General features: G+C 54.5%; 2 protein-coding genes across 3 annotated transcripts; one reads left to right on the top strand and one right to left on the bottom strand.

Moving 5' to 3' along the window:
- Nucleotides 1-65: 65 nt before the first annotated feature.
- DDX49 (DEAD-box helicase 49) lies at nucleotides 66-9,144 on the bottom strand. Its single transcript, XM_079116230.1, has 13 exons — nucleotides 8,985-9,144; nucleotides 7,196-7,319; nucleotides 6,276-6,361; nucleotides 6,069-6,190; nucleotides 5,555-5,742; nucleotides 5,302-5,442; nucleotides 4,210-4,285; nucleotides 3,842-3,918; nucleotides 3,562-3,659; nucleotides 2,452-2,526; nucleotides 1,340-1,428; nucleotides 1,180-1,251; nucleotides 66-1,093 (listed from the first exon to the last, which is right to left on the bottom strand). The coding sequence occupies exons 1-13, from the start codon at nucleotides 9,097-9,099 to the stop codon at nucleotides 905-907; spliced, it is 1,452 nt and encodes a 483-aa protein (XP_078972356.1). The 5' UTR covers nucleotides 9,100-9,144; the 3' UTR covers nucleotides 66-904.
- Nucleotides 9,145-9,582: 438 nt separating this feature from the next.
- On the top strand, nucleotides 9,583-26,738 carry COPE (COPI coat complex subunit epsilon). Of its 2 annotated transcripts, XM_079116782.1 has the most exons (10): nucleotides 9,585-9,753; nucleotides 15,973-16,035; nucleotides 17,796-17,896; nucleotides 18,904-19,056; nucleotides 21,009-21,062; nucleotides 21,835-21,916; nucleotides 23,046-23,201; nucleotides 25,275-25,343; nucleotides 26,310-26,384; nucleotides 26,535-26,738. In XM_079116782.1, exons 1-10 carry the CDS (start codon nucleotides 9,628-9,630, stop codon nucleotides 26,580-26,582), a joined length of 927 nt encoding a protein of 308 aa, XP_078972908.1. In that variant the 5' UTR covers nucleotides 9,585-9,627; the 3' UTR covers nucleotides 26,583-26,738. The 2 variants fall into 2 exon arrangements, with proteins under 2 accessions (XP_078972909.1, XP_078972908.1); XM_079116783.1 differs by lacking the exon at nucleotides 23,046-23,201 and having other exon boundaries at nucleotides 9,583-9,753.
- Nucleotides 26,739-27,651: the final 913 nt, after the last annotated feature.

Raw genomic sequence — 27,651 nt, 5'->3', positions numbered from 1 at the left:
TGTGTGGCACGTCCAGGTCATATGTCCCTGAGCCTGGCTGTGCCTGGTGCCTCCGCCTCAGGCTGTGGGGGGCTTAGTCATATTGCTTGGCCAACTTTGTTGTTTTCTTTGTATACGGGATTGAACCCAGCGGGGCTTTACCACTGAGCTATATCCCCAGTCCTTTTTTTACTTTAGGACTGGGTCTTAGTAAGTTGCTGAGGCTGACCTCAAATTTGTGATCCTCCTGCCTCAGCCTCTTGAGTTGCTGGCCCCTGGTTAAATCTCCTTCACTCTGGCCACAACCCCCAGATGTAGGGAGGCAGGGAAACTCCTAGAACACAGCTGTGCTCACCAGGCACAGGGAATCACACCAAAATCTCCTGGCTAGAATTGAAATGGTGCAATTGTAAGCCCATTTTCTGGATCAGGAGACTGAGGACAGAGAAGGGGCTTCACAGACCAGGTCAAGTGGCTGGAGTGGTGGGCCGTGCTGGTGTTGTGTAGGGAGCTCTGGGCCTGAAGGGCTGGAGAACTGGGATGGTGCACCAAGTTTTGGGAACTTGAGAAGGGCAGGCAGAGGCACCCCACCTGTCCTGCTCCCATTTCTAAGTCAGACCAAGAAAGTCGAAGGCCCATTTATTGAGTGCCAGCTACCCATGGAATGCTGTGCCCGGGGCCCCGTGCCACCCTCGGGGGTTGCGTGGAGTGGGGCCCCACCTCACGCCCGTGCTTGTTCCACCTCTGCAGTCTGACTCTGGGCCAGGGCCCTTGGAAAGGCCAGCTGGGGCTTCAGGACAGAGTGGGGACTTCATGATGTGGGTGTCCCTGGATTCCACTGAGGACAGTGCCGGCCGGAGGGGAGGTCCCTCACCCCTCAGCCCAATAAGGAGTCCCAAGCTGGGCAGGAAGGGCTGTGCTGAACTCAGGCTGGGCCTTGGGTCGGTGCCGGGGCTGTGTGGGACCCAGGCTGGGCCCTGGGTGGACGTGCCCTGTGGCCAGCCCTGCTGGCCTTCTGTTGCTGCAACGTGTGTTCCACCTTCTCCTTGAAGCGCCGGTTCTTCTGCTTGATCTTGGCTAGCTCGGCCTTGCGCTTGGCCTCCAGGTCGGGGTCCTGGCACAGGAAGGGCCACAAAGCAGCTGAGCTGGATGTCCCTCAACCTGGGGACCCTCATTCCCAGCCTGTCAGCCCACACTCACCTTCCCCTCCAGAATCAGCTGCTTCCGCTTGTTGATCTCCTTCTTCTCATCAAAGTGGGCCGCCTCCAGTTTCTAGTGGGGGAAGGGACAGGCTGGTCACAGCTCCCATCTTAAGGGCACAGCTGGGCCCTGAGGTTTGGGCAGCCCCACCGACACTCACGATCTCGCACTCCCTCCGTACAACGTTGACCTGGGTGAGGATCTGCAGCACCCTGGCCTCCTCCACTACCAGCTCCTCCAGCTGCTTCTCTGTGGGGACAGCGGGTGGGGAGGCCGCGAGTTCCCCGTGAGGGGCGTGCCAGGCTAGCCAGGGTGTCGCGACGACAGGTCTGGTGGGTCAGACCAGGGATTTCAGACCTCGGGAAGGTGGGGACCTTTTACTTTTCTGGTGTTAGCAACACTCTGAATTGGAGCACAGTGGCCTTGGCTGCGCCTCTGCAGATCAACCAATCATGGAGGGAACATATTCAAAAACAAGACAACTGGATCTGCACTGGACACACATGGACTTCTTTTTGTGGTGCTGGTGAAGCCCGGGCCTTGCACATGCTAAGCAAGCGCTCTGCCCGAGCCACACCCCAGACCAGACTTTACTCCTTGTCCTTAGTCCCTGAATAATACAGTAGCGACACTTCCACAGCTTCCAGGTTGCACTGGGGGCTCCAGGTCGTCTAGAGAAGTCTACGGGAGGCCGTCTAGACGGGACTGGAGCATCCGTGCATGCTGGCATCCATGGGGGTCCAGGAACTCATTGGCCCCTCCCACAGACACCAAGGGCCCACTGGATTCATTTCTTGGACACAATGTCCTTTAAAGTCAGAGACGGGGTGACAACATACATCTACATGCAGGAGGATCACTGGAGCCCAGGAGTTCATGGCCAGCCTGGGCAACATGGTGAGATCCCGCCTCATCAAAAATAAACAAAAGTGAAGGTTTCCGACTTTTAGGACAGTCTGTGCAGGGCCTGCTGATGCTGCAGACAGTGGCTGTCTCAGCTACACATTAAACCACTGGAGGGGACTGTAGCACGCCCAGGCCCTGCCTCCATGGCATCTGATGGCACTGGGTGGTCTCAGGGACCCTGTTCATACTCTGGTCTGAGAAACTGAAGTCCATCCCACTGGACATGGCTCCAGCAGACCATGGCCCCTGTGAGGATAATGGCAACGGAAACATCTGGGCTGCACAGAAAGGGAAGCCCAGCTCCACCCTACTCTGGAAGCAGCCTGCAGGGAAGGACGGGGGCACCCAAGCCCCTGTCCCACTCACTGATTTGTTCCTCGATGGCGTGTACCAGGTGGATGTCATACTGTGTCACCAGCGTGATGGCCTGTCCCTGCCGCCCTGTGGAGACATATCACAGTTATAGGACATGGAACCAACCAAGGCAGGTCTTGACAGCCAGACAACTCTGGGGTCCCCTTGCAAGGTGCAGAATAAGAGCTCAGTGGGGAAGGACCAGCTCAGAGCACAAGGGCTCATCCTGTGGCTGGGCCTGTGTGGGGGTGGGATGTCCTAGAAGAGCCACAGGACATGGGAGAGGTGGTTCTACCGCCAGCCTGGCTTCACACGAGGGCAGGTGACATGGCTGCTTTCCCTTTTCAGCTTGGCTGCCAGGGAGCTCAGGTTAAGTCATGTCAAATATTCACCCTGATGAGCCTCAGCCTAGATCTCTGCACTCCAGTTTCTGTTTCCCGGATCGATGATGGTGACTAGGGTTGAACTGTTGGTTGGTAAGGTCCATCACCCTCACAGCAGCTTCATACAGGTGTCACCATCCTCATTACCCGTCATTTGATGAGGCGGTGAGACCCGGGCAGCGGATGCAACCTGCCCCGGCCACAGGTCAGGAGGGAAGGGCCAGGCGCAGACCGACCCCAGGAATGACATCTCTGCTAGCTCCAGGAGTGAGAGAATCCCACAAACGTGGTGCCCCTCCCTGAGGGAGCTGGGAAGCAGACACGCTGTCTCCTTGGTCCTTCAGCCAGGGTCGCTGCGAGGGCCGACCTCAGACTGCCAGCGCTCTTCACCTACTGCTGGTGGGCCCCAAACGGCAGCCCTGACAGGAAAGGGGCCCGGGTGCGGCCACAGAGGTGCCAGGGACAGGGATGGCATGTACTTCTGCTGTTGCCTTTTTGTTCTGTGGGGCTGGGTTAGAATTGGGGCCTCACATGTGGAGGCAAGAGCTCCACCACCGAGCCACAACCAGCCTGCCTCGGCCCTCGAAGGAAAGATGCTCCAGCCTGCAGACACGGCCCGCAGCGCCTGGCCCGTGGGCCCTACTCACCCGCATCCCACCCACAAGCACTCTGCTCCTCAGCATCTGGGAGGCCAGGGGACAGTGCCCACAGGCCGCCCAACCCCACCAGCCCTGCTCACCTGCACGGGCCGTCCGTCCGACTCGGTGGATGTAGATCTTGGGAAGTCCAGGGGTGTTGTGGTTGATGACCACCTGCACTGTGGGGATGTCCAGGCCACTGTGGGGAGGCGGAGGCCCGTCATCTCCACTGCCCAAGTGGGGAAACCGAGGCTGAAACCCACCCCCAGGGTCACCCACGACCAAGACTAGGCTCCCTGTCCCTCCTTGGAGCCTTGGCAGCCGCCAGAGAGGGAACACCCTGGGCAGGGATGGAGCATGAGGGCCCTGGGTGCTGCCTACCGAGAAGCCACGTCCGTTGCGATCAGGATCCGGTATATGCTGGATTTGAACCTCGCCAGAGCAGCAAAACGTTCTTTCTGCGCAGTGTTGGGGAGGGGTTTGTGAGCAGGCTGGGGAGGGTCTGCTATGTGAGGACTGGGCACAGGGTGGAAACGGGACAGCCCCTCGTGGGCTCCCAGTCCAGCAAGGGTGGCGACCCTGAGGGCGGACTTGCATGACTGAACGATGGGAAAGACGTTGCTAAGCAACGGCAGCTGAGGCCAGGGAAGGAAGGCAGCCGCCTTCGTGTGGGCAAAGGCCTTGAGGCCGGGAGGTATCCTGTGTCCTGAGGCTGGGGTGGGGAGGCTGCGGCCACTGCGTTCCCTCACCTGCTTCATCATGGAATGCAGAGCAACCGCGGGGAAGTTGAATTTACGCAGCATCATGCACAGGATCTGGCAGGTTCTGGTGGGAAAGATGTGACTATCAGCCCCTCCTGCTCTGGATCCAGCGAAGGTGACCTGCCCCGACCCACCCAGAGACACCAAGCAAAGTAACCCTGTGCCACTTAGAAATGAGAAGGAACGCAGGTTGGAGGTCCGACCTGCCTGCTGTCCCCTCTGCTGACCCTTCCCTGGGCCTGTAGTGATAATAATTGGCCTGGGGAGTTGGGGTGTGGCTCAGTGGCAGAGCTCGCCATTCCCAGGACCACACCCACACACGCACAATCTGTCCTGGGACTGCTGCTCGGATTTCTGAACAAGCAGACTCCTGTTCTTTCTCTTGGGACCATAAGGGATGAGAAACTAGAAACTGAGCCACTGTCACAAAGGAGAGCCCAGCTCCCAAAGGGGAGCTGATAGAGAATGGCTAAAAGATGGGTGGAAAGAAACAACTGGCACCTGGGCTGGGTGCTGCTCTGGGTGCTGCTCAGAGGTGGTGCCCATGCTTGTCCACGGGGTCCTGAGTTTGATCTCCAGCACTCACCTCCCTCACAAAAAGTGGTCCTATCATGTGAGCTGCCGGTACTGCTGTGCCTGACAGTTACTTTGTATGCAGACTTTTCTCTTTTGGGAGCCAGTACATTTGGACTCTTCCGATTTCTCTTCTTCCAGCTCATGTTGAAAGAGCCTACAGCCTCCTGACCATGTCCCCAAATAGCTCAAAGCGGGAGTCGATGTGAATCGCGGGTAGGAGCCTCTGTTGGTGCCAAGGCACACCAGGCAGGCCTCAGCTCCCCACCAGAGGGTCTGGAGGCCCGAAGGCCCAGGGACACCCGAGGCCATAATGATTAGGCTGCTGAGATAGCCCAGGGGTTTCCTGAACCTTCCATCAAGATGGGGTTAAGCCCCTCCCTCAAAAAATCTCTGGTCTGAGCTAAGGCAAGGGAGTGCCAAGCCTGGCTGTGTCCCAAGCCTGTGGCTCTGGGCCACCTCTAGCGAGGGGCTACGGCAGGGTGGCAATCCCTCCCCCACACTCACTTGCATGTGTTGGTGAAGATGATGACAGACCAGTCCTCGTGCTCGTCCTGCAAGCTCTGGATCAGGTGGACCAGGTACGCATCCTTGACCTTCTCAGGCACCAGCAGGTAGCGCTGGTCCAGCTGCTCCACAGTGCGCACCCTGGGGACAGAAGGCCGCCACGCCTGCGTCCCCATCTGCCAAATGGAGCTGCTGCCCTGCCCTGCCCCACCCCGCCCGGGCAGGGTCCCCAGTGACAGCGGCACGGACTCACGGGGCCTGCGCCTCCCAGAAGAAAGGCTGGTTGGTGGCCAGGCCCTGCAGCTCCTTGAGCGTGTCTGTCAGTGTGGCGCTGAAGAGCAGGGTCTGCCTGCGGGCTGGTACAGCTGCCAGGATGGCCTCCAGGTCCACCGTGAAGTCGGTGCAGCCCTGCTCCAGCAACCGATCTGCCTCATCCATCACCTGCAGTGTCCATGGGGTGGGGTGAGTGGGGTGAGCTGCTGGCTGTGGCCCCAGGCCTGGCCTGGCCTCCCCGCCCTGCCTTGTCCCCAGGTGTGGATGCAGGTTGAGGCTCCCCACCAGGTCTCAGCAAAGGCACCTCCTCAGTCAGATCTTGCCCCCCACCATCTTCACGAGTATGGCTGCCTTCTTTTTGGTCCCCAAATGGGCCTTGTCACTATTTCTAGCACTTTACTAGACAATTCATGGGACCCCTCTTTCCCAAACAGATGGGACAGTGCTCCTGGCTCCATTCCATGCCCAGGGAGCACAGGGCTGGGTCAGCTCACCAAGAAGCGAATTTTCTTTATGTGGAAAGTGTTGGAGCTTCGGAGGTGGTCAGCCAGGCGCCCTGGCGTGGCAATGACCACATGTGGTTTCCGAGAGAGTTCCAGCGCCTGGGCCACCATGTCTGGGGGTAGAGGGCAACAGGTGAGGCTGAGTGGAAGATCCGTAGCTGTGGGGCTTCCATGCCCAGAACCCACCAGCCCTAGTACCCATGCCACCGACGATGATGCAGTCTTTCAGCCCCAGGGGCTTCCCCAGCACCCGGAACTGCTCTGCAATCTGGTAGGCCAGCTCCCTGTGGGCAGGAAGGGCCAGACTGGGTCAGGTAGCAGTTCTGTGCCTCCCACTCCCAACACTGTCCCCAGGGCTCCTCCCCAAGCCCCTGGCTTCCTGTCTCTCCCTCTGCTGTTAATACACTTTCCATGGGGTCCCACTGTTCTCTGGACAAAGGCTCTGATGCCAAGTACAAGAGCCTATGGCTCAGCCCAGAACATTCCATGATTCCCCCACCAGCCCAACCTAAAATGGCCTCGGTATCTCCCCCTCCCCAAAACGTACACATTCGCCTGTGTCCCCTTCTCAGTAATGCTGGCCTCAACACTGTTCAATCAGCCAAGCCAGAGACCCAACCAGCAGCCTCCTGTTCTCTGGGTCAGTCAGTCTCTGAGGCCTCTCCTTGGTGTCCGCCAGCCTTTGCTCTGCTCAGGCCTTTTCTAGGCCCATGAACCCACTTCCTGGCCTCCTTCCTTGCCCTTTCCTGTCCACAAACCCTGGGAACCAATTCTAACCCCTGCCTAGCATTTAAGTCCTCAAGCTGGCTCTATCATGCCCAGCTCTTAGTACCCTTTGCATTCCCTGTTTCTCTTACACTTCTGCATGGAAGACCCTCTGCCTAGAATACTTTTCTATCTCCTTGGCTGTAAGACTGCTGGCCGCTCCCATTTGGCCAGTACTTGTCCTGAGCCAAGCCCTATGCTGAGAACTTTTCATGGACACCTATGAAACCTATTGTTTACTTCTGCAGCACCCCTAAGAAGTGGGCATGACTTCCATCCCATGGGTAAAGTGCAGCACAGAGAGAGAACATAGCTGGTTAACTCAAATGCAAGGGACTTGTTGGGAGGCTCACCTGGTGGGTGTCAGGACAAGGCAGAAGATGCCATAAGGATCCTCAGATAGCTTCTGCAAGATGGGCAAGACAAATGCTGCTGTCTTGCCACTTCCTGTCTTGGCACAGCCTAAGCAGTCCCGACCTGCAGAGGGCAAAGCAGTATCAACACACTCTAGGTAGACAGCTAGCCCCTTGGGCACATCAGGCACAGTTTGGAATAGCTAATGTTTGTTTGTTCATTTATTTAACAGGGCAGGGTGGAACCCAGGGACTTGTGCATGCCAAATAATTGCTCTACCACTGAGTCCCCCCACAATGGCTAACACTTAATGAGCAGTTGCTCTGCACCTGCTAGGTCTTTTCCACTAGGAACTGACAAAGAGAGGCTGCTATTGTCTCTATTTAATAGAAGGGAAAACTGAGTCTCAGAGACTTAATCCAGGACACACAGGTGGTGAGTGGCAGGATCAACCTACATTTCACTGGCCCAAGATGTTGAAGATTGCTAACCACCACCTAATTCTGACTCTTTTCCAAAATATCTAAGCTTGAGGAACCCAGAATTTCCCTCCTCAAAATGCATCCTATATTCCCCATTGATTCATTAATATTTGTTTACTTAATCCCTCAATTTGTCACATCTGAGGTATCCTGTGGCTTCTTTTTTTTAAAAACAAGTTCTTTTTTAAGTTTTTTTTTTTTTTTTACATTGTAGGTGGACACACCTTTAACGTTACCTTCATTTTATTTATACGTGGTGCTGAGGTTCAAACCCAGAGCCTCACACGTGCTAGGCGAGTGCTCTACTGCTGAGCCACAACCTCAGTCCATAAAAACAAGTTCTTTTTAAAAAAATATTTTCAGGGCTGGGGATATAGCTCAATTGGTTGAGTACTTACCTTGTAAGCACAAGGCCATGGGTTCAAATCCCCAGTACCAAAATAAATAAATAAATAAATAAAAAATAAAAAAATATTTTCAGCTGTAGATGGACACAATGCCTTTATTTCTTTTTTAATGTGGTGCTGAAGATGAAATCCAGTGCCTCACATGTGGTAGGCAGGCACTCTACCGGGAGCTACAATCACCCCCTCCCTCTCTTTTTGAGAAGGGGGTCTCACTATGTTCCCCAGGCTAGCCTTGAATTTGCAATCCTCTTGCACTGGACTTCACAGTTATTGGGATTGGGACTACAGACATGTGACGCTATGAGCAGCAGCCTGTGGATATCTCTTTAATGGCAAAACTAAGTTGGTGGTGTGCATGCCTGTAATATCAGAGGCTGGGGAGGTTGAGGTAGGAGAATCGCCGAGTTCAAAGCCAGTCTCAGCAACTCAGTGAGACCCTGTCTCTAAATAAAATACAAAAAGAGGCTGAGGATGTGGCTCAGTGGTTAAGTGCCCCTGGATTTAATCCTCAGAACCCCTCCCCTACGGAAAAAAAAGGGGGGGGGGTCGTAAGGCCAAGAAAAGCAGTCACAGGACCACGGAGTCCTGGATTAAGTAATGTTGACAATCTTAGCTTCTACTTGCAAAGTGAAAATAGTGCCACCTCTGCCAAATTTTCACAGTATTACAATTACTTGTTCATCAAGCTTTCTGTGTGCTAGGAAGCTAAGAAGTTCAGACATTACTTGTGTGTACACACAGCGAGTCAGTGGAGCATGCTAAACGTCAACAGTGCCCGGTGTGCCCCTGGAACCCAGGTTCGTCCTAACACCTCGCCTTGTACGACCTGCCTGGGCAAAGAAAGGAAAGGTGGAGAAAACAGCGGAGATGACTCCGAGGGAAGCCACGGGGTCACTCACCCTCCAGGATGGCAGGAATACAACCGAGCTGAACCGGCGTGGGCTGCTTCAAACCTAGCTGCCGACATTGTTCCACAAGCCACGATGACAACCCAAGCTCTGCGAAACCCGCCATCCTAGTTGCCAGCCTTACGGCTCGTGTGACCGCACTTCCGGCGGGTGTATATGACGTAAAGAGCATGCCTTTTACATTCATTGGTTCTGCCTCCTGCGTGGTTCCACCCTCTCCAGTTTATTTTGCCAATCCCAGCCGGGACCGCATCTTTTTTTTTTTTTTTTTTTTTTTTGTAGATGGACACCTTTATTTATTTATTTTTATGTGGTGCTGAGGATCAAACCCAGGGCCTCATATGTGCTAGGCAAGCGCCCTACCACTGAGCTACAACCCCGGCCCCTGGACCGCATCTTAATCGAGCTTCCCTAATCCCAACTCTCGCAGGATCAAACCAAACCACAACTCCCGAGGTGCCTGGCGAGATGCGCTTGCGTCTCCCGCCCCCTTACTTCCGTTTAAGAGCCGCCTATTGGCTCATTCAGTGCCACTCCGAAGGCGTTAACTACATTTCCCATGGTGCCCCTTTGCGGGGCCCTGTTTCCGGCCGACGTGTCTCTCAGGAAGTAAAGCGGCTGAGAGGACCGCGATATGGCACCTCCAGTCCCCGGCCCGGCCTCCGGCGGCTCCGGAGAGGTAGACGAGTTGTTCGACGTGAAGAACGCCTTCTATATCGGCAGCTACCAGCAGTGTATCAACGAGGCGCAGCGGGTGAAGGTGCGGACTTGCCGGGGCGGGGGGACGCTAGAGGTGGAGGCGGCTTCCTAGTGGTCTGGAGCAGCCTCCCGTCTGCTTCTAAAATCTTTTCCTATTTTCACGGCATCGTCTTTCTACGCACCTTGCCAGAGAGCGGCGAGGAATACTCATTTTGGGTTTTGGCCCATGACAAAAAAAAAAAAAAATCATTCATATTTGTTGAGCGACTGTTGCTTACTTTACACTTGACAACACCAAGATCTCAGACTGGGAAATGACTTTCCCGATGTGACTCTGCCCGACTAGCCTGGTTATTTCTCCCAAAGCTCGCTTAATTTTCATTCATTCCACCTTGAGCATTTACGTGGATCAGGCACTGTATTCCCGCTGGATCCAGCGGGAGGCAAAAAAGACAGAATTGCCAGCTCTCTTGGAACTTAAGCCTAGCAAGAGAGACAGTGAACGATGGAATGGTTAAGGAGAATGTTGGCAATGAGTTTGGGTGTTTGAGGGCAGATCCAGCCAGTAAGGAGCTGGTGACGAGAGGCAACAGCAGGGGATGTGTCTTGCAGGATCTTTTAAAGAGGGATGGGACTTTACTGTCACTTTGAGGAGGAACTGTTGGAAAATGTATAAGTGCAGTGAACTTGGCATCACAGCCTAATGTTTTAAAAATTGTATGTCTGGTCGTGTAGCTCAGTGGTAGAGTGCTTGTCTAGCATGTGTGAGGCTCTGGGGTCCATACCCAGCGTGGCATAAAAAGCAGAGGACTAGGAGGGAATCTCAGTGTTAAAGTGTGTGCTCAGGATGTGCCAGGCCTTGAACTCAACCTCCAACATAAAAAATAAAAAAGACATAAGCCAGTATAGCAGAAATGGAATGAATGATGGGGAGGACAGAGAATGGGATGGGCAGGGCCTTCAGGGCCATGGCAGGGGTTTGGATTTTGAGAGGTAGACATCTTTACTGGTACCTGCAAAGGGTTGGGAAGAATTTGACTCTGAAGTCGAGAAGACTTTCTTTGTTGCTGGCCTTTGGCAGAATCTGATTACCCTGAACATTGTGGGATGGAGATAAAACCTGGAAAAAGCCAAGCACAGTGGTGCACATCTCTAGTGCCATCTACTTGGGAGGCTGGGGCAGAAGGAGTACTTGAGCCTCAGAGTTTCAGGTCAACCTGGGCAACACAGTGAGACCCCGTCTCAAAAACAAAACAACCTCAAACAGACTTCAGGAAACTTAGGATTTGTTGAAGCAACATTTGCATTAATACTAATTTTATTTTGCTGTTATGTCAAATTATAGTCATCCCTCAGTATCCACAGGATTGTGGATTTGGGATACCTGGCCTCCACAGATACCAAAATTCCAGGATGCTCAAGTGCCTTTTATAAAATGATGCAGTACTTCCATAGAATCTTTGCACATTCTCCCTTGACTTTAAATCATCTCTAGAAGACTTACAGTTCATAATACAGTAAATGCTATGGAAATAGTTGTATTATTTAGGGAATAATGACAGGAAAAAATTCTGTACACATTCAATACAGATACAATTTTTAAAAACTTTGTTTACTTGTTGATGGGCCTTTATTTTATTAATTTATCTATATGTGGTGCTGAGAATTGAACCTAGTGACACACATGCTAGGCAAGTGCACTACCACTGAGCCACAACCCCAGCCCCAGATGCAGTTTTTTTAAAATATTTTTGATCTACATATGGATGGAGGGAGTGACTGCCACGAATGACTGCTGAAGGCAATGTGTGTTTATTAATCTCACAGTTTATGGAGGTCAGAAGCCAACTAGGCTCTCACCAGGCTAAAGTCAGGTTGTTGCCAGGGCTGTGTCCTTCCTGGAGATTCTGGGAAAAAATCCACTTGCAAGTTCAAGTAGATGGCCACCTATAGACTAGGGGCCACCCTAAGCTCCTAGAAGCCTCTCTCCAGTCCTCAGCTTCTCGTGTGGCCCCTCCATCTCAACCAGTCATGGGGCATTGAATCCTTTTAACTCAGTCTCTTGGATTTCCCCTCCTGTTGCCTTTCCTGTTTTCTGATGTTCCAGGCATGTGTGGCTGGACAGGTCCCACCCAGATAACCTAGCATAGTCTCCTCATCTTTGGGTCTATAACTTAATCACATCTGCAAAGTCTCTTTTCCATGTAACAGAAGCTCTTCTTAGGCTCCAGGGACAATGGGGGCTTCTTCCACTCACCCACAACTTGTGTGCGCCTCCCCTCTGGGTACTGACAACTTAGAAGAGACAGCCAGACCTGGGCTCAAGAATTCAACTCCAGGCACTGCAGCTCTTTGAGCCTCAGTTTCCCCTTCTTTCCAGTAGGACTGATGACACCTAGCTCATTAGGGTCATTGTGAGAGCATTGTGCTCACATTCTGCCTTCCAGCTTCTGCCAGAATTCTGTTCCATTTGAATTTTCTTGCATCATAATACGCAAACTTCTGAGAACCAGTGTGACCTGCTTTATGTAGATAGTGACTGGAAATATAGGTACCAGACTGACGGTCACTCTGACTGAACCCAAGACCTGTGCCCTCTCCTTAGGGATGTGTTCACCAAACAGATACTCTCCCTGATGCATCCAGAGGAATGGGAGTACTGTCCCCTTTGAGACATTGGATATGATTTCATTCTGCTCCATAAGCCACCTCAACCCCTCTTGGGCATGTACTAGGTTGTATGGTGTCCCCCCAAAGATAGTCTACCTGCAGCCCGTAAGTGTGGCTTATTTGGAAAAAGGGTCTTTGTGGATGTAATTAAGTGAAGGATCCCTAGGTGAGATCCTCCAGGATTTTGGGTGGGCCCTAATTCTAATACCAGGTGTCTTCCTATGAGAAAAACAGGGAAATTGAAAACAGAAAAGACTGAGACAGAGATTTGAGTGACACAGCCACAAGCCAAGGAATGTCACAAGCCACCAAAAACTGGAAGAAGCGAAGGACCTTCTTCTAGAACCGTTGGAGGGCGCTCCACCTCGTGACTGCTTGATTTTGGACTTCTAGCCTCTAGGACTACTAGAGAATAAATTGTTATTGTTTTAAGCCACCCAGTCAGTGGCCCCAGCAATTTCAAATAGGCCGATAAGCCACTTCAGGTGACCCCAGGTACAATACCTGGTGTGTCTTTCCCTTTGTTGATTGTAGCACTTTGTCACCTCTCATATTTCTCCATCTGTCAGACTTTTATCAAGTGTCCACAAGATGGCAGGCACCACCCAGCGGTTGGGGCCAAAACCACAAACAAACCCTTGAGTTCCTGATGGTCTGCTGTGTTCAGGTGTCTCAGGGTCACACAAACAGTGGGAGGGGACACCATCCCTTGAGATTTCTGGCTACAGAGTTCCCACCCCATCACCAACCTTCTCACACAGCACCCCGATCCCTCAACCCTGGCTGCACCTCTGAGCTACATGGAGGGACCAATCTGAGACCACCCCAGGGGCATGTGTCCTTGGTGGACAAGGACCTACTGACTTTGTAGGTTTCTAAGCTCCCAGGTGACTAATGAGCAATTGGGGTTGATGACAGAGGCTGACCTGTTGGGATGCCTGAGTCCCCACAGTACTCATGAGCCTGGCTGTCTGGGGCCATTCCCAGAGGACCTGAGTCAGTGAGTGGGGACAGGCCTAAGACTCCGCCCTTCTGCTGCACTCTTGGTCATGCAGGGACAGCACTCAGACCCTCCTGTACCCCCTCAGGCAAGCCTCCTGACAACTCCACCTCAGGCGTTACCAGTCCAGTTAACAGGTAGGGACCTGCCTGGAGGGGAGACTACAGCCTCAGGGTGTCATGGTTGCTCAGCATGGGCTTCAGGCAAGCTCCTTGGCAGGTACACTAGTTCCTGGAACATTTCAGCCTGATAGGCCTTGGGGTGGGGGACCATGTCTGACCACATCTCTTACCCTGTCCCTTGGCAGGAAGGGCACTAGGTCTACAGTCGGTTTTTAGCAGTGCCTCTCTGAGCCACACCCCAAACAGCAGGTTCCCAGAGGCCGCTTCCGGTCCAGCAGATGCTTGCAGGTGATGGTCTGCTGGTGGCAGACTGCCAGGCGTGGTGGTGAGCCTGGCCTGCCTTGGGCTAGTAGCTGGGGCTGTACTTGCGTGCGTGGCCATTTCCCTGGCAGGGGTGAGTGGCGCCATGGACCTTCCCCTGTAAAGCATAGGCCAAGCTCTTGGTCCTCAGCTCACTGATGACCGTAAGTAAGAGGTGCCCAAGAAGCACTTGTCCAGAAAGGCCACCCCTGTTTCCATGTATCTGGGGATCTTGACCATTTGCATCATAGATTCTGCCCAAGTCCCCATGAAACTTCTTCCTTTCTCTGCTCTGCTTGGCTGGCCTGGTCCAGCCTGTGGGTTTTGATATCCCAGGTAATTGACAGATGAATCTTCTATAAGGAACCATGCCAGGGTCGGCTCCAACTCTACAGCAGGTGGTCATGCCTGTACTTGTCCATCTGCCACATTCTCTTTACCTGCTATATTGTATTTCCCTGATGGGGACGCACTGGAGTTTATTCTGTTATTCCTCTGTTGCTGGGCATTTGGGTCACTTCTGGCTTCATGCTGGTGTGGGCGTGTCAGCCAACATCTTGCACCAACCTCACTTCATTCGAAGCTGACTCCTTAGATCTTGCTTTCCCGCCTCAGAGAGATGCAGGCTTCCCTTCCAGTTTCCATGGGATCAATGAATCATGAATATTGAGGGAAATTATGAAGGTTCCAGAACTACCCCAGCCTAAGGTTCTGGCACCTTGATTACTCATGGTCCTGAGTTCGCACATCTGCCCTTGTTCCCACACTTCTGGCTTGGAGTCTTTTGGGGATCTCAGAGGCCTTCATGCTTCTGCAGGGCTGGTAGAACTGCCTGTTTTGCACTGGGGCAGCAGAGGCCAAAGGGTGGCCTCTGCCCTTGACCACCCCATTTCCCTCATGGTGTCACACTGTCTTCACCTCAGAGATACTAAGAGCTGGCGTTTATCTGTTTCTTGCTGAAAGTGGTTTGGAGACCCCAGGCTGTTTGTCCTTGCTAGTGTTCACCTCTAAGGGTCATTTGAGAGCTACTTATTTAGTAGACTCCACATTTTAAATCATGGTTAGATGACCAGCCTGGCCACCAGGGCCTCAGCGACACCAGCCCGAGTCTGACAGGGCCAGGGTTTCAAAGGTCTTCAGCAAGGACACATTTGCTGCCCACATGCCTCTCTCAGGCAGGGGAGAAGTAAGAGGGCCAGGGAGCTTAGAATCTATGGTCTTGGGTTCTTGGCTTCAGGGGGACAGAGCAGTCCTGGCGTGCCCCCAGCAATGGGGTGCCAGGTCCTTGTCCCTGTGTTTTGGCAGCTGACGGACCAGCTCACTGTGTGCGTTCCCAGGCCCCATGGTTTGTAGGCTGTTGGCATGGCAACTTCAGGACCAAGACCTGTTCTCACTGTACCTTCTTCTCCCAGCCCCTGAGGCAGCCTATGCCAGTGTCCCCAAGCCATGGGCTGAGCTGCACTATGCCCCAGGCACTGCAGGTCTTCCGAGGAAGTCAGCTAGCACCCAGGAGCCCTATCCACAGTTACTCTCCTGAAAAAGGGTCCCCTGCCTCTCTGCCTGACCAGGGCTCAGGGGCTTCCTCATGGTCCCAAAGTGTATGTGGCAGGGGTCACCTCACTCCCTGTTCCTGACTGCATGCAGTGGCTGAGCTGAGACATGTGGCCTCTGCTCCCCAGGCTCTTGCTGGCCAGTGGAGGCAGATCCCTGCACTGGGGCAGCCAAGTCAAGCCCTCTTGGAAAGGTCTTCTCATCAGGGACAGGGCAGGTCATCTAAGTGAGGCAGATGTGTTTATTGTTTTTAAAAAGTGTCTTTAAATAAAGCAGAACGGGAACAAGGCAGAAAGAGGCCATGTGTCCAGCTGTCAGAGCTGTGGTCTCTGCCCTGGTTCCCTGATGTGTGTTTAGACTAGGGACTGCCCACGGGTTCACCTAGGGTGACAGTCAAGCCTCCTTCCTATGGTGGTGGTGAGATCGAACAAGATCAGGCACCTTCCACCCTGCCTGCCCTCAGCACCCTGCCTGACACCCAAGGTCACAGGCAACTGAGGTCCAGGACTGGGACTCAAACCCTGGACCCTGCTGGGGAGGCTGACCACTCCTTCCTCCAAGGTCCCATCAGTCACGTGACTGTACAAAGTGCTCTATGCCTTGATCTGTTTGTCCTGACCTGCCTCTGTTCCTACAGCTGTCAAGTCCAGAGAGGGATGTGGAAAGGGATGTTTTCCTGTACAGAGCATACCTTGCTCAGGTGAGTGTGGGCCCAGGAATGGGGACATGATCCTTAGAACAGGATAGTAATCTACAGAGTGCCAGGGCAGGGGCCAGGGGGCAGAAAGGTGCCACAGAGCAGATGGTGGGACTGGTAGACATAGCAAGGATCCCGCCTTCAGGACCCACAACCACAGTCAGTGTGCCTCCATAAATATGCACCTGTGTGACTGAGCCTTGGACAGCCAGGTCAGGGAACCTGCGTCTCCATTAATAGATATTTTCTTTAAAAAGATAATTAATAGATGCTATTTCTTTTACTAGTTTTTTTTAATATATATTTATTTTTTAGTTGTAGGTGGACATAATGCCTTTATTTTATTTTTACGTGGTGCTGAGGATTGAACCCAGGGCCTTACGTGGGCTAGAGAGCACGCTACCACTGAGCCAAAACTCCAGCCCTCTTTTATTACAGCTTTAGGTCTATAAAATGAGCAGATAGTAGTACATAGCGTTCTATAAGCTCCCTTCTCCTGCCCTCTCTTTCTTAGTAGAACTAGGGATTGCTATATTCCCAGCTCCCCCTTTTTTATTTTCATTTTGAAATGGGGGTCTCACTAAGTTGCTGAGGCTGACCTTGAACTCGCAAGTCTCCTGCCTCAGCCTCCTGAGTAGCTGAGGTTACAGGCATGCACCACCATGCCTGGTCACTTTTTTTTTTTTTTTAAACAGTGCTGGGAAATGGACCCAACGTTCCGTGCATGCTAGGCAAGTGCTCCACCACCGAGCCACACCCCTAGCCCTGTAGGTGTTGGTACACCAATTTTGGCTTGTTATTAATTGAAGTTATTGCCTGGAGTTCATCCAGTCTACACCAGGCACTAGGCTTTTTGAATGCACATTACCCTGATAATACAGTAACAGTGTATTCTGGTGTTCAGAAAATCATCCAAGCTGGACATGATGGCACATACCTGTGGTGGTCTCAGCTACTCAGGAGCCTGAAGCAGGAGGATCACTTGACCCCAGCAGTTTGAGGTTAGCCGGGGCCAGATAGTGAGACCCTGTCTTAAAGAGGAAAAAAAAATTAGCAGCTGGGTGCAAGGGCACACGCTTGTAATTCTAGCTGCTCAGGAGACTGGGGCTGGAGGATTGCAAGCTAAGGCTACATTGGGCAATTTAGCAAGACCCTGTCTCCTGTCTCAAAAAAAAAAAAAAGGGCTGGGGGTGTAACTCAATGGTAGCATCCCCCGGGTTCAGTTGCCAGTACTGGGGAGAAAAAATTTAGCATGTGGTAATATAAAATGAAACCATCTGGGAAGGAGTGCAGCAAAGGACAAGTCTTCTGACTCCACAAGTGACCACCAGCAGCAGTTGGTGTTAGCAGGAGGACCTGCTAGACTGTGCTGGGTGAGGTACATCACTTTATAGAAGCACATGCCCAGGGCTGGTCCCTCCCATCAGCTGCCCTACCCCAGGTGACATGCCCACCTCCATCTGTCCCCTCTCCGATAGGAGTGGACAGCTGGGAAGGGACAGTGGCCTTCCTGGATCTCCAGCTAGAGCAGTGGGCAGCATGGGTAACAGATGAGGGCACATCTAACTAGCTGCCTGCTGCCTGTGACAGGTGATGCTGTGCTGGCTTCTGCAGTGCACTCCAGGGAAAGTAACCAAGAGCGGGCAGGGTGAGGGCTTCCTGTCTGGAGGCACCAGGACAACACTCGTAGCTGGGCTGAGACACAGACATCCTTCACAGTGGCCAGGCAGGGCTGACACGCTGATGTATTTGTCTAACCACAGAGGAAGTACGGTGTGGTCCTGGATGAGATCAAGCCCTCCTCGGCCCCCGAGCTCCAGGCTGTGCGCATGTTTGCTGAATACCTTGCCAGCGAGAGTCGCAGGTGAGGCCCAGTCACGTTGGAGGCCCTGGGCCACAGGATCTCTCTGATGTCCCTCCAACAGGGCGTCCCTCCTCCTCACTCCCTCACCTCCTGGTGCCTCAGTTTCTCTCACATGCATGGTAGCAATGGGCACTGCTTCAAAGGACTTTCTGGGGACTAGGGATGTCACTCAATGGTAAAGCCTATGCTTAGTGTGCATGAGGCCTTGGGTTCCATCCTCAGCACTGTGAAAGGCAGGGCTGGGGAGTTGGAGACTGCAGAGATCATGATGCCTGTCTCAGTGCGTGAGGCACTCTCTGAACCCACAGCAAAACATGACAATGTCTAGTCCTTGGCATTGCATTAGGGAATTGGGCCCTTCCCGCCTGTCTTTTGCTTGGGGCTGCTCACCCCATTCTCCAGCAGGGCCTCTCAGCCATCCTGCGCTGCGAGGCAGCTGCACCCCTATGGGTTGTCTTCCCTGGAGCACAGGAGAGGGCCGTGGGCCCCTGTGCCTCACCCACCCTGCCCGAGGCCAGACCCTCCTGTGATGCTCGCCGTTTCAGCGCAGCCCAGCAGGCATCAGAGAGCTCCTGAGCCCAGAGTGGCGTGGGCATCACGGCTCGTAGCACTGAGGGAACTTGAGACCCCAGGGGTTACTTCTGCTTTCTGGGTAGAGCCAGACTCTGTCCCTCCCGGATGATGGCCTCCCACAGGGCCTGGGGTTCCTGGTCCCACTTCTCATAGCCTCAGCTTCCCAATCTGCCTGAGGGCTGAGAAGTGCTTTATGGGAAGATAACAAGGTTGGTACCCAGGTGTGAGGGCCTGCACCCACTGGGGCATGTTGAGGCTGCTTGGTGCTCTACAGAGACAGCTGGGGCCATTCTACCACTTGCTGTGCATTCCTAGGGATCTGGCCCAACCTCTCTGGGCCTATCTACACCTGTTGAATGGGACCCTTCATGGTCATGTCAGATGTGAGGTTACCACCTGCCCGGCCTTGGGCCCTGAGCAGCCTTGTCTTGCAGGGACTCTATCGTGGCTGAACTAGACCGGGAGATGAGCAGGAGTGTGGACGTGACCAATACCACCTTCCTGCTCATGGCTGCCTCGGTGTATTTCCACGACCAGAACCCAGATGCAGCTCTGCGCACCCTGCACCAGGGGGACAGCCTGGAATGGTGAGCTGCTGCCCTGCTCCAAGGGGACTTTTTTCTTTTTTTTTCTTTTTTGAGGCTGTCCTTGAACTCCTGGGTTCAAACCTACCACCTCAGCCTCCCAAGTAGCTGCACTCCAGCTGTGTACCATCGTGCTCAGCCAAGGGGACTGAGTCTGTTTTCTGCTGCTATTGCAGAGCACTGCAGATCTGGGAATTTATGGAGAACAGAATTATACTTGGCCTAAGGTTCCAGAGGCTAGGAAGTCTGAGAGTAGGACTTGGGCATCTGGTGAAGGCCTTTGTGCCGTGACATACGTGGTGGAAGGGGAAGGTCAGAGAGGGTGGTGGGGTAACTCATCCTCTTATCAGGACACGCCAACGATGGTTAACCCACTCCTGTGACAACCCATTCTCCAGAGAGGAGCTAGTGACGCCTGATCACCTCTTAAAGGTTCCATGTCTCAAGACTCACAGTGGCAATTAAGTTTCCACGTGAGCTTGGGAGGGGACATTCCAGCCATAGAAGGGATGGCACAGGGGCAGTGAGTGACCCCTCCCCATCTCTAGGTGGAATAGGGCCTCACTGGCTTTTGTCGTGGGAAAAATGATTGAGGTGGCTCAGCACAGCGGACCCTGGCCTCCCGTCAGTCTCCAGCTCCCATTCTTGGGCCAGGAGACATTCTCATCTGCATGGCTGGGCTGGCACTCCAAGGACACGGCGCTGGGGCCTGAAAACCCTCTGTTCCCAAGGGCAGAGCAGAAAGCATCTTTGTCTCTCCTCTCGGCTTCTGTCCCTCCACCCCCATGCAGCCTTCGACTCCTCTGTCCTGGGCCCTAATCCAGGTCTCTTGTGCCATTCTGGCCCCACAGACTGGCCAGCCAGCCCTCCTTCAGCACACTCTGGGCTGGGGCCACCCTGCACCCCAGGGGCCTTTCTGGGCCTGCATTGTATCCAGGTCATGGTCATCTCATCCCTCCCAATGAGCTGAGCTGTCTCTTTAGCACCTTGCTTCCCTCCATTAATCATTTCTGACATGTTGACTGTGTATTTATTCATGTCCCATTGCTATCCAGTAGGGATCACAGCAGTTCCAAAATTGGGCTGGGGGGTGGGGGTGAAGCTCAGTGGTAAAGCACTTGCCTAGCATGCACAAGTCCCTGGGTTCCATCCCCAGTACCAAAAAGAAAAGGGGGGAGGGGAGGACAAGGTCCAGTGGCAACTTGGGAGGCTAAGGCAGGAAGATCGAAAGTTCAAGGCCAGCCTGGGCAATTCAGCAAGATTGTGTCTCAAAGTAAAAAATAAAAAGGGCTGAGATGTAGCTCAGGGTTTAGAGCAGTCCAGGGTTTAACCCTCACTACTGGGGTAGGGGGGAAGAGCAAGAAAGAAAAAGAAAAGAAGGGAAGAAACAGGAATGGCACAGGGGACTGATGAGTCAGCTGTCATCCACTGGTCTGCTGGCTCTTGCCAGGTGGGAAAACACAAGGACCAGCAGCCATGAGTAACTGGTGGTCCAGGCTAGAGGGGGCTGAGTGGAAAACTGAGGAGAGGGGAGCAGAAGGATTTAGGGGAGTGGGGGTGTCATGTTCAGATACCTCCACAGGGAACAGGAGTGGGCTTGTGTCCCTCCTCCTTGGCCTCATCCTGGGCCACAGTTTTGGGTGGTGTCAGGAAGTCCAGGGCAGGTATTCTCATCCACAGGCCTGAACAATGCAGCTCCGTCTACAGGTGGACAGCAAGAGGGCCAGGGCCTGGAGCCTTCTCCCTGTAGACCCTGTGGGACATCCTGGGCCTGAGCAAGCTTGGTGTGAAGTGTAGGAGCCAGGGTGTCCCCCTTTGCAGGATGGGGCTGGTGGCCCAAGATCTTGTAGAGGAAATAGGAATGTTCAGGAAGGTGCTACCACATGGAATGAGTCCCTGGTGGGGGCCTGCAGTGCTTCTGAGGTTGTCTGCTGACCCCACCTGCCCCTCCACAGCATGGCCATGACAGTACAGATCCTGCTGAAGCTGGACCGCCTGGACCTTGCCCGGTGAGTCCCCTCCCTACCAGTGTCTACCTGGTGCTGTCACTCAGGTGTTCGTTTGATGGAGGTGTCTGAGCCACAGCCTGGCCACATCCCAGAGCCTCTGTTACTCAGTCTTTGTTATTTCTTTCTAATGCATTGAAGTGACTTCCATCCTTTATCCACCCTTCCCTGCAGTACATTACCAGGGTCAAGGGCATTACTGCCCATGCCTATTTCCCTCTGGGAGGCTGGTGGTGGGGCCTGGCCTACAGGGTGTGGTGGGCTTCACGGAGAGAATAGAGGAGACCAAACCTGCTGGTGTTGCTGGTGTTGCATAGCCCCCACTAGGTCCTCTCCTCACTCAGGTTCTGGAAGCAGCATCACTGAGTCAGAGGCTGTGGGGGCCATTCAGGACCCCCTTGCTGCACTTTGCAAAGCCCTTGCCTAAGAATTGTTCCCAGGCTGTAGGTGTGGCTGAGTGGTGAGCACTTGCCTGGCATGTGTGAGGTCTGGGCTCCTCCCCAGCACTACTATGAAGAGAAAAGAACTTATTGCCACTCTACCTCTATCACTGCTTCCTTAGTCTGTCCCCATGGAGAAGGAGCTCACTTCTCCTGAGCCCCGACCTCCTACAGAGCTCTGAGGGGCCTGGCCTGCCCTTGTGGGTGTGTGGCAAGGCAGGGGAGTGTGCAGTGCGCAAGTGCTTAGGCTCTGGGGACCCTTGAACAAGGAACACGGGGAGCACCAGGTGGGTTCCTTGGCATTCAGGGCCCTCTGTCCTCTGCTCTACCCCTAGGAAGGAGCTGAAGAGAATGCAGGACCAGGATGAGGATGCCACCCTCACCCAGCTGGCTACCGCGTGGGTCAACCTGGCTGTGGTGAGCCTCTTGACCTTTCAGAGTCTGGGAAGATGGGGATTGATGCCCCACTGCTGCCTGCTGCCATGGGGACCTCACTTCTGTGGACTCATCCACTCCTGGCCCATGTCCTATCTTGACCCCCTCCCAGGTCTCTCGAATCCAAGTGATGTGGCCAGAGCCAGAGTGAATAACTGGGGGGCGGGGTCCAGACCACAGGCAGCCTGGCAGCCGTCCTCCTCCCAGGTCTCCCTGGGGTTTGTGGGGCTCGCTCAGCTTTGTTTATCAGACTCCTGGTACTGGGCCAGGCAGGGTCTTAGTGTTCCCACCAAAGCTGAGGAGGTGTCCTTGGCCCTGACGCTACCCACGTCCCACCCTCCTGGCAACAGCACCTTTTCTGATTTCTGGAACTCGGCTTCCTTTTTGAGTCACTCTTTTGTCTGGGCCTTCCAAATGTACTCACTGCCTCTGCTCCTCTGGGGACTAAAGCCTTACTCAGAGGCACTTCTAAAGTCCGTCTAGTTGACCAGGACAAACTCCCAACACAGCTTTCTGATATAGTTTTATTTATTTTGTATTTTTTATTATCTTTTGAAATGGGCCTTTACTCTATTGCCCAGGCTAACCTTGAATTCCTGGGCTCCAGAGACACTTCTGCCTCAGTCTCCAAGTAGTTGGCATGGTAGGTGTGCATTACCATGCTTGGCTCAGTTGGATATTTTTTCACAGCCCTTTTTGGTCTCAGGCCCCCCCTTGCAAGTGTCACACTGTATTGTTAGCGAGGGAACAGGTCTAGGATACTATCCATGGAGCAGATATCACCTCTGATGAGCCCTGAGCTGGTGGTCCCAGCACAGTCCCTGGCATTGCCCCCACCCCGTGCACTGAATCTCCTGGAAGCTTCATTCCACATCTATAAACTGAGTGCTCAGGGAGCCAGGTGTCACATGGGGCATGGTGTGACCAGTGTCCCAGAACTTGTCGGCAGGCTGCCGGCCACACAGGGTCTCTGCCAGGAGGGGTCGGCAGGGCCATGAGCCGAGCTTGCCACATTTGTCTCTGCAAAATGCCACATCTGGGCTATATGGGGAGTAGGCAGGGGCCAGGCTGGGCAGCAGGGTGACAAGCAGTAATGTCACTATACCCTCAGGGTGGCGAGAAGCTGCAGGATGCCTACTACATCTTCCAGGAACTGGCGGACAAGTGCTCATCTACCCTGCTTCTGCTCAATGGACAGGCGGCCTGCCACATGGCCCAGGGCCGGTGGGAGGCAGCTGAGGGTGTCCTGCAGGAGGCCCTGGACAAGGTAGGCACCCTCCCAGGAGGGACTGAGTCGGGCATGGCAGTGACCTTCACTTGTGGCCCCACGGGTATTGTAATGCCCCATCAGCTGCCTGAGACCTACATCAGGGGATTGCAAATGAAAATCCCAGTTGAGGCTCCTCTGGCAAATAGGAGGATCCAGGTACCTTGGCCAATAGTTGGCCTGAGCTGAGCAGACATGTGCTCTAGCCTGTTCTTAGCGTCACCTCAGCTCCCTGATCTGGGGGCTTTCAAATGCAACTCCTCATCTGATTCTAATCTGGAATTGAGGAGATGCCCAGCAGTAGAGATCTAGAGAAGAGGCTACAGGCGGGAGGTGTCCCCTGGGCCTGTCCCTGTCTGGAAGGATGAGTACTGCCTGCCAGATGTCTGTGATGTCTCCTGACAGAGCCCAAGGCCGTTATGTGCTTTTATTTATTTATTTAGATACTGGGGATTGAACTCGGGCACTCAGCCACTGAGCCACACCCCCAGCCCTTTTTATATTTTATTTAGAGACAGGGTCTCACTGAGTTGCTTAGCACCTCGCTGTTGCTAAGGCTGATTTTGAACTCCATATCCTCCTGTCTCAGCCTCTCAAGCTGCTGGGATTACAGGCATGCGCCACTGCACCCGGCTCAAGGCCATTAGGATGAGTTTGTGTTATTTTTATAATCAGAAAGGATGTCAAGTGGGTTTCTGTTTGCGGGGAACATCTTCAGCTGATGGGGAATACACTGATAGGAACTTTTCTCCCCATTCTCTTCTGGGCTATTTTTCATCATTGCAGAGTGGGGCAGGCTGTGGGGACACAACTCTTAGGTAGAGTCTGCATTCATGCCTTGTCTGTCCGTTCATCCATGCATCCATCTGTTCATTTTGTGGTGCTGGGGATGGAACCCAGGGCCCCATGCACGCTCTACAACTGAGCCACACCCCCACCCCAGGGTTCATCTTATTTATTTATTTATTTATTTATTTAATTTTATTTTTTTTGCGGTACTGGGGATTGAACCCAGGGCCTTGTGCTTGCGAGGCAAACACTCTACCAACTGAGCTATATCCCCAGCCCCAGGGTTCATCCTTCAATCTGTGGTCAGAGCCATTCAGGAACTCCCAGACAGGTGTGGCATCTCCCATCTGGCTGTGTGTCCCCTCTCCTTGCCCCAACAAGTGAGGCGGGCAGGGTCCTATCCCCCACCTCGGGATGCTCCATGTCTTGTTACACCTCAGTTAGCCAGCTCCGATCTGTCCTGAGATGCCAGCCAGGGCTAGCTTGGTGTGCTGTGGCCCTGGAGGCCTCCTGTGCTCCTGTTCAGGTTCCCAAGGTTCTCCTGTCCCTCCTGCCCCTCCTCCCTGCTGTCTGTGAGCACAAGCTCTTGTCCCTGTTACAGTAGAGGAGCCCAAGATGGTGTAGTTAGATCCCAAAACTGTGCCCAGTCAGCAAAGGGCAGCCGTGGGCTGGGGCCTGCATGCTTCCTGGTGGTGTATCTGCTCTAACCAGGGCCATCCCAGCCTTGTGGCCACCAAGAGTCAACTGGCTCTCCTGGATGAAGTGGTTCCCAGGATTTGTGTGCCTGTGAGCCAATGTGGGTGGGATGGGTGAGGTAACCTGCCAGGAAGCTTCTTTGAATCTTCCAGCAGCTTCCTGCCAAAGGGCCTGGGGAGCAGACAGGGTGGTGGGTCTGCCTCTTAGCAGCAGATTTCATTAAGCTAAGGTCATCTCGGTCTGGCCTTGGTGACTGTGGATTAGTGTGGTAAATGTGCCCTCTGGACAAGCAAGGCCACTGTGTCCTAGGCTGGTCTCCAGGTGGGAAAACTGAGGTCCGCAGAGGACCTTGCCAGCAGAGGGTGTCAGGAAGGCATGGGCTGCTGGCTCCTTGCACTGTCTCACCCCTGAAGTACCACCTGTGCAGTGGCCGGAGGGGGCCTCTGGGTCCAGCACCACCTCTTAGGGGGCGACCTTGTATGGGTCAGTGTCCACTCCAGGGCAGGGGAGGGCACCATCCCGCCTGAGGTAGGGGTGAACAGACAGGCTGGAGTTGCTGACCTTGCCCCCTCGATTTGCCTATTCCAGGACAGCAGCCATCCAGAGACGCTGGTCAACCTCGTGGTCCTGTCTCAGCACCTGGGCAAACCCCCTGAGGTAGGCCCCTCTCCTCACCAGCCCAGCCACAGCCAGGTGCAGGAGTCCCAGTCCCTGCAGTGCCAACCAGGGTTGGGTTAGGGGCTCAGGTCAGCCTGAGGAGGGGCAGGAACCGACTCTCACCAAGGGGCCCCAAGAGGCAATGGTGTGGGTGTCCTCTGGGCAAGGTGGTGGGTCAGTGGGTCCTAAGGGTCTGGGAGGTGAGTGGGCTCAGGGGTGCCTGGGTGGGGCTGACTGGGCTGGGTCCCCAGCCAGTGCCCCCTCTGGGTGGGCATGGGCACAGGACAGAGAAGACCCAGGAAGATGACTGTTGAGCCCACCTCATTTGAGGGTGAGAAGTGAGGAGCTGGGGCACCAGTTCATGTAGGTGCTTGTGCCCCAGCTGGCCCCAGGGCCATGTGACAGTCATTCACCAGTCCCTGAGACAGATCCCCGGCAGGAGCCAGGCAGAGGTGGTGCAGGAGAGAAAGCATCCCGAGAGCACTGGACCCCAGTTTCAGGGAGACAAGCCGGACAACACTCCCGGCCCACGATTCAGGCTGAGACTGGGAGCGGGCTCTGCTTGAGGTCCAGGTTCTAGTCCCCAGGCCTCGGGGAGCCATGGTACAAAGCATGCTCAGAACAAGCCCCCCCCCCCCCCCCAGACAGCCATCTTCCTCACTGCCCCCTGACTGGCCACTGTCCCTCTCCTGGGGCCTTCCCTGGCCTGCTGCCCTGAACCCTGTGGTGCGACTCACCCTGTGCCGAGTGCTGGCTCCGCCAGGCACTGTTCATGGGTGTCTCTACTCCTTGCCTGAGGCTTCTCCACCATCAGTCCAACTCTAGATGGGTGAGGAGTCCCCAGGGGCAGAGGAACGTGGAGGTGGAGAGCAGCCCCCCTCTGCCTGGGAAGGCGGTGGACCCCTGCAGGTCAGAGCTGCCTTGGGATCCCCATGTTTGGCTAACTCGGCCCCACCTCCCCCACAGGTGACCAATCGCTACCTGTCACAGCTGAAGGATGCCCACAGGTCTCACCCCTTCATCAAGGAGTATCAGGCCAAGGTGAGTCTGTGTACGCAACTGTGCTGAGCCCCCAGCCTGGCTGGAGAAGACGGAACTGGCAGCTGGCATTCTCCCTCTCCGTCTTCCCCTGCCTTCCACACCCCTCTCCCCGCCACCTCACTCCTCCCACTTCCTTCCTTCCTGTTGAAGGAGAATGACTTTGACCGCCTGGTGCTGCAGTACGCTCCCAGTGCCTGAGGCCATCCCCAGATCAAGTCCTGGACACGGAGACGCAATGCTGGGGACCGTGCTGGCCTCCTGGATGGCATCTGCTCCTCATCCCCTCTTTGGGCCAGAGGTCTGGCACCTGCATCCCTTACCTGTCAATAAATGCCTTTATTCTAGGTGTCCCCACCCAGTGCTGTGCTCGGATCCCTTTGGTGGGAGGGGGTAGGAACCAAGGCTTGGAGGGGAGGGTCCCAGCCTCCATCACCAAGGTCTGCAAACAGAAGCTACTGCAAGGACGCCCTGCCCTGCTGCGTGTGCACCACAGGTCCCACACTCCTGAGCTGCAGCTCATGGAGCCCAGTCTCTCCCGGCTGTCCTCACACCTCAGCCTCAGTTGGCATTCAGGGAAACAGACTCAGATCCATCATGCAGCCATCACAGTGGGTGTTGAGATTCAAACCCAGAAACCCCAGGGGGTCTGAAGGTCGGGGTAGGAGCCAAAAGCACCCAGGCCACCGTTCAGCAGAGCAGGGAGGATCCCAGGCCCCCGTTCCTCACTGCTGCCCTGTGGTAAATCACCTGCCAGCATGGAGACTTGGCAGTAGTCAGGGCCCTTGGGCCCTGGGACACTGTGGTGACCAGGCACCAAGATCCCTACGCTCCCGGGAGAAATCAGTAGAGTACCGGATGGGAGGAGGAGGTGGGCAGCAGGGTGGGCCAGGGGGAGGAATGGCTGAGAGCAACTCAGGTGAGGTCTTTGAGCTGTGTCCATCTGCATAAGCAGCTTCTAGGCCAGGTTCTGGGGCAAAGCACACCTGTGCAGGGGCCCTGAGTCCTCCCTGGGCTGTCGTAGTGAGCTGGATAGGACAATGTGCCCCTTGGCTGCGAGCCACTATCTGGGTTTGGCTTCAGCTTATCTCCTGTGGAGGAGATACGACACCTGGGTTCCGGGCCTTGGGGGTGGCCACCTGAAACAACCCGGTCCCTGGTTGCCAGAACATGACAACGGATGACACCCGGCCCCCAGCTCCTTCCTGCCCAGCTGGGTGGTGCAGAAAGGCCTTCCATGGGACGTGTTCTGAGGGAGGAGGCCTGTCCT

Source organism: Sciurus vulgaris (genome assembly GCF_902686455.1).
Source record: "Sciurus vulgaris genome assembly, chromosome: 16".
Lineage (NCBI taxonomy): Eukaryota > Metazoa > Chordata > Mammalia > Rodentia > Sciuridae > Sciurus > Sciurus vulgaris.
Note: the sequence above shows the minus strand (reverse complement) of the source record. Positions and strands in the feature narration are given on the sequence as shown.

Excerpts from the sequence above, each read along its gene's own strand:
- DDX49 (XM_079116230.1), bottom strand. The coding sequence starts at position 9,099 with ATGGCGGGTTTCGCAGAGCTTGGGTTGTCATCGTGGCTTGTGGAACAA. Across the intron at positions 4,286-5,301 it reads ATCTTCACCAACACATGCAA|AACCTGCCAGATCCTGTGCA; the intron begins GTGAGTGTGGGG and ends CTTTCCCACCAG. Across the intron at positions 1,094-1,179 it reads AGCTGATTCTGGAGGGGAAG|GACCCCGACCTGGAGGCCAA; the intron begins GTGAGTGTGGGC and ends TTCCTGTGCCAG.
- COPE (XM_079116782.1), top strand. The coding sequence starts at position 9,628 with ATGGCACCTCCAGTCCCCGGCCCGGCCTCCGGCGGCTCCGGAGAGGTA. Across the intron at positions 16,036-17,795 it reads ACAGAGCATACCTTGCTCAG|AGGAAGTACGGTGTGGTCCT; the intron begins GTGAGTGTGGGC and ends GTCTAACCACAG. Across the intron at positions 23,202-25,274 it reads TGCAGGAGGCCCTGGACAAG|GACAGCAGCCATCCAGAGAC; the intron begins GTAGGCACCCTC and ends TGCCTATTCCAG.